Raw genomic sequence first — 6,076 nt, 5'->3', positions numbered from 1 at the left:
TTGGTAGTGAAATAAAAGTGAGCTCCTGGTTGTTTTATCTTTACATGAACCCAGTCATCTTGGTTAAACTCGCTGGTCCGGCCAGTACAGTGAAAAAGCTACAACTTGCCAGTTGTTTTTCTTGAATAACGTACGCCACTCCACGACAGTCAGCAAATCCATAACGTAGTTTCAACGACACCGTTTCGTGCTAGTAAATTGACGACAGCCTGTCTTTACATATCCAGACTAGGAACGACAACGTAGCAACGTACATACCTTTACACTGACAGTGGACTTCATAACTTGTGTGTACTAGGCAGCAACCCAATAACGTTGAGCCATTATGGATCCCAGTCACGCGAAACAGCAAGACGAGGTTCAACCCCAGAGAGATGTTTCTAAAGAGCTATTTGAAAATCCATCTGATACCACACATTTAGATGATAATCCCGAGACTAGGCGAGTACGTGATTTCACCGAAAAAGGACACGAAGCACTCGCAGAGAAACGTGACAAGTTCTGTCAGGAGCTTGAGGCTCTTTGGTCAGGTTTAAAACTCCAGTTATTGGAAATGACCACTTTTCCAAATGAACTCCAACAACTGCTTATGGCAGAGGACAAAATCTTACAAGCCTGTAATCATTATCGCAAGCGCATAGATGAGTACCTGAACTTTTTGAAGAAGACCAGAACGCCTGAAAGACCTAATAACATAGACACATGTAATCAGTCATCAGAAACTCGACTGTCTAAAGTGGACCTGGCTATGGAAACCCTACAGGAACATCGCCTCGCCCTAACAAAGGCTAAATCAACCAAACCAAACCATCCAAGGGTAAGAAAACCTCGCATAGCGGGAGCTCCAACGTTTCCGATATATCAAGCCTAGCACGGAGGAAGCGTGCCAAAGAAGAGGCTGCTAAGTCAAAAATAGCCTTTGCCGAAAAACATGCCTTGATAATTAAACAGGAGGTATTATTAGAGGAACAGACTCTGTTCAGACAAACTGAAATTAAAGCTGATATGGACCAACAAGCCATCCGAGAAGAACAAGAAGCCTTACATAAAAAAGTTCAAATGGAACTTCAAATGGAACAAGAGGCTGCACAAAGAAAAATTCAATGGAACAAGAGGCAGCACAAAGGAAAGCTTAACTAGAACAGGCGCTCATACGCAGAAAAGCTCAACAAGAACAAGAGGCTGCGCGTGTAAGCCGGGAAAAGGCTGAACTAAAGGCTAATTAGCAACCTGGAAACAGCAGTGAACAACAAAGTATTTGCATTTTGCATAATACAAAGCATACCTTAAACGAATTCCGAGTGTTCTGTGCCAAAATCAATCGAGGAACGCAAGGAACTGTTGAGTCAAAACAATTTTTGTTACAAATGCTGTCATTCGACTATGCACAGAAGTCGTGATTTCAACGCAAGTATCAGTTGCAATGAATGCGGAAGTAAACAACACACCACCGCATTACACGCAAATCGAGTGTACCAACCTAAAGATGCACAGCCTTCACCGCCTAGATAAGTCGACGGCGGGTAGTTTATTGATACAGCCTACGGCGGGGAGCAACTTGAGTTAGCTGAAACCAAGCTAACCTCTGTTAGTTCAACTGGCACAGATATCTGCAAAGATGGCAACAGTAGTAAATATTGTGCCAAGATACTCCCTGTGAATGTCTTTTACAAAAATAATCAGGACAAAGTAATTAGCATGTATGCAATTATTGAAGACCAAAGCAACCGGTCTCTCGCCGCTCCTAAATTCTTCAGCCTATTCAACGTATAGGAAGAAACAAAAGACTATTTGTTATCCCCATGCTCCAGCAGCAATGTTACTTCCGGAAAACGAGGAAACGGCTTTGTCGTAAAGTTTGTGCATGACAATACTAGATTCAATCTGCCTGAACTGATTGAATGCGATAACTTTCCCAATAATCGGAACGAAATTGCTACACCTGAGGATTTATTGCAATATCAACACTTGCAAGAACTACAAAACAATATTCTCCCGACTGATGGAAAATGCAAAATCCTATTGCTCATTGGAAGAGACATATTAGAGGCACATCACGTCCTTGATCAACGTCTAAGACCACCAAAGGCTCCATTTGCGCAAAAGTTAAACCTGGGTTGGATTATTGTCGGTCAAATACGCTCTGATAAGCAACATGTTCACCTCGAACTCACTACAAAGGAAATAAATCCAACTTGCAGTGTTACTAGTACGTATAAAATCAGACGTTTGATGCATGAAATCGTTATACTTTAAACGGACGAAAAGCATTGAGATGAGAAGCACAGTCAGGTTAAATAGCTGTAAAATATGTATCCAATATTGTCATGCTCCGCTGCTTAGATGGAGGCATTAAATGGTACCCTTGTCCATCCGTACATCCGTCCATCCGTTCGTCCCAAAATCATTTTCCATTCTCTATCTAAGGTTTGTCTTGGCCAAATGTTCCGCAACTTAAACACAATGCTTATTACCACACAACACAGATCAAGTGTGGATTTGGGTTGCCAGACTTCTACCGTTCTTGAGTTTTGTCCCTTTGCAATGTTCTATGCAATTGGGAGCATCATCTGTGTCCATGGACACATTCTCCATTCATTTAATTCTAAAACCATGGGATATCAATTAATTTATTATATGTCTTATCTGTAATAGTATTCCGTACGTTTTATGCAGGTTTTACGCATATCTACCATGGACAAAATGTTGGCCTTCAAACGCACGTTTTTTTTTCATCCACGAAAATATGTTTTACTAAAAGAGGGACGAAAGATACCAAAGGGACAGTCAAACTCGCAAATCCAAAACAAACTGATAACGCCATGGCTAAAAATGAAAAAGACTAACAAACAACAGCACACACGACACAACATAGAAAACCAAAGAATAAACAACACGAACCCCACCAAAAAACTAGGGGTGATCTCAGGTGCTCCGGAAGGATAAGCAGATCCTGCTCCACATGCGGCACCCGTCGTGTTGCTTATGTGATAACAAATCCGGTAAAAAGTCTAATTCGGAAGGTCACATTCATGAAAGGGAAGGGGATTGTAGTTACGACGTAAGGAACATATATCATTTGTGAAACGGTTATTCCATAACGGTCAATCAACTCGTGATGGCGTCCGTAAAATTTACGAAGGGATGATTTCAACTTCACCATTTGGAACTCTTGGTTTAATAGCTTCCTTGTAAGCAGCAACCCTCTATCCAGAAAATCATGATAGGAAAGGCAAGCACGGGAATATCGTATCAATTGGGAGATATATACCCCGTATGCAGGTGCTGCTGGAATGCTGCTACTTAGAAATATAAATAGTGTGATACTCATCTACCTGAGTCACGTGTGAGTGTTCTGTATACAAAACGCACGTCTGGCGTACAAAATTTTAAACCTAGTATCTTTAATGAGGATTTTTGCAACCATTTAGTCGATGCCACTGCTGGTGAAGGTTTCATCCCCGATAGTATCATCAGCACTTTTGTGTTGACATGGTAATATTAAATAATTAACTGTTTGAAAAACTTTGAGTTTCTATAAATGCTTAGAATTTTCAACCCCAGGAAAAGTTTACAATTGCAAAAGCTTCCGAAATATTTGGTCCTCAACTCACGATTATGTATAAACAGGCATATTCTTAAGTATTCTGTAATTTATTATTTTATAAGGAATACTAACTATATAATGCCTTTCACTAAATTGGAGTCCTACATTATCGAAAAGGATGACTTTTACTGTGGGTAAACATTTGAACGACTCAAGTATGCAATTTGTCTCATAATGGCCCAATATTGCCGACATATTACATGTATATGTATCATATGATCGTGTAGAGTTATGTATCTATATACTTTAATTGTTGTTCATGTTGTTATACATGTTCAATGTCAGAGCCTATTGTAGCTTGCTATGTGGTAAGGGTTTTGATCATTTTTGAAGGTCGACCTAGGCATCTACGCAATTTTTTCTCTAGCGGATACTTGTCTCATTGGCTAACATACCATATCTTCTTACTTTCATATTATTCATGTTGCTTTCTTTCTTCTACTTATATAAACGATATTCCCCGTGCTAAATAGAAACGATATGTGCGTTTATAACGTATGGTAAGAATAAACTGTTATTGGTAAGACGAACTGCATAGATTTAAAAAGATAAGATTGTTATTGTTATAAACTATGCATTATTTATTATATATAAAGAATAAAAACAGGTCCATATTGTTTATTTGTAACAAACTCCTTAGTAAGATATGTCAAAACCTTCTAATTCATTACAAAAAAGCTAACGATTAAGCGAGCTAAATGTACATTTGTTTTGTCAATTTAAATGATAAATTTTAGGCATAGACTAAAACGCGTTTGTCTTTATTTTTTGGGGAAACAAAAATGAATTCCATAGCTTTGTGTTTATCTCCATGCATTACTGTTAATGTTTCGTTTGATGGATTCGTGGATCCGCCCTTCGGATGGACGTATTTTCCCGCCTTGTGTATAATATTGTCGTTGAAAAAATCCATGGCGAATAGTGCCCGATCATGACGGTCTTGGTGCAGAACCAACTTGGTTTCATTTGGTGGGTCAGCTTTTCCGCCGAGGGGATGGACAATTTTCCCACTTGCAGCATGTTTAATATATCCCCATCGTTCATCAACAACATCGAACTGGAAGTACATTCTTTCGTGGATATCGCTGTGCAGAACCAAGTTAGTATCGTTAGCAGGATTGCTACTGCCACCCTTTGGATGTAGAAACTTTCCACTGGCCTTGTGTTTGATAAGAAACGTAGTCATTTTCTCTATACGGTTTCCAAGTTAAGATATTTTGTGTCCGACTGAAAAGAAAAATAAGTTAAACTAATTGCTGCATATGGTTTTTTTCAATCTTTATTTGTCTCCGTGCTTATTTTTATAAGTTTTAAATTTCAATTTTTAAAGTGAGAAATAACTCGATAGCATTACAGCCGAAAACACGACCAGTGCAGTCACATCAGATATAAAAAAATTACATGTCAGGTATACGTAAAAGACAGAAAAACCCAATATTCCAAAGTAAATGATACTGTACGGCAAATGTCCATGATTTAAACATACATTTTAAAAAGTTGTCCATCTTAAATTAACAGTATCATCTCCTCGTATGTACTCTTCCAGGTTGTAAATAAAAGTTCAAACTGTAAATATAAAGCTTAATTCTTAACACTGAAATGATTCGAATTTGTAATTTTGCAAGATTTTAAAACTATCAAGTATTTTCCAACAACAAAAAGAGGACATCATTGTTCAAAATAAAAAAAATAATAAAAAACTCATCTGCCTAAGAAATATAATTGAAAGAGACTAATCCTTTCAGCAGATAATTTTCCTAACAAAACAAAAACCAAGTTCACTCTTCTTTCAAATATTAAATTATACACATATATCTTGTCTGATCTTTCCAATACACCAACAAAGCAACAAAGCGGCAGAAAGCAACATGATAATAAAAGCGTTGCGAAAATTAAACTGAAAGTACTGGTGTATATTGTAAAAACTTACTTTTGAAATACGATGTCCTTATGGATAATAATATAATGCTAGTAAAGCAACTTTGTTTAGCAAAAGTCATTTATAGTGCACAAGCGGATTAATTCAAGCTCAAACTAGTATTCCAAATCGTCTGTTATTGAATATGTCTAGCCAATGAGAAGAAATAGTGCAATACTTTTTGCAATATAACTTGTCAATCTGTCTGCGGTTGGACACCTCTATACCATTAAAGTGTTTCCGTAAATATGTGGGAACTTTTTACACTCAATATTATAAGTTTAAAATAGTGTAAAATATATTCAGTACTTGACTGATTTATTAATTTTTAAAGTTTTTTTTTAACACGTTTGAATTGTTTCACATTTTTTTTTCATTTCTGAACCTTGTATTAACACAAATCACTTCCGTAGGAAGAGCTACACTTCGTTCAATATGAAACGGATCCCGTCAAGTATAACTACACTAAAATAATGTGCATCTATTAAGATTTTTTAACACAATATATCATTCAATCCTTATAAGTACAGAATCACTGGCTTTCAAACTGT

General features: G+C 37.2%; 1 protein-coding gene across 1 annotated transcript; it reads right to left on the bottom strand.

Moving 5' to 3' along the window:
• Positions 1-4,209: 4,209 nt before the first annotated feature.
• LOC143056068 (alpha-D-galactose-binding lectin-like) lies at positions 4,210-5,625 on the bottom strand. The gene is given in 2 exon segments (XM_076229146.1): positions 4,210-4,834; positions 5,538-5,625. Coding segments are annotated over 2 exon segments (564 nt in total). The 5' UTR covers positions 5,608-5,625; the 3' UTR covers positions 4,210-4,340.
• Between the last annotated feature and the right edge of the window lie 451 nt (positions 5,626-6,076).

This window comes from Mytilus galloprovincialis, chromosome 13 (assembly GCF_965363235.1).
Source record: "Mytilus galloprovincialis chromosome 13, xbMytGall1.hap1.1, whole genome shotgun sequence".
NCBI lineage: Eukaryota > Metazoa > Mollusca > Bivalvia > Mytilida > Mytilidae > Mytilus > Mytilus galloprovincialis.
The sequence above is the reverse complement of the archived record's forward strand: the minus strand, read 5'-3'. Positions and strand labels throughout refer to the sequence as shown.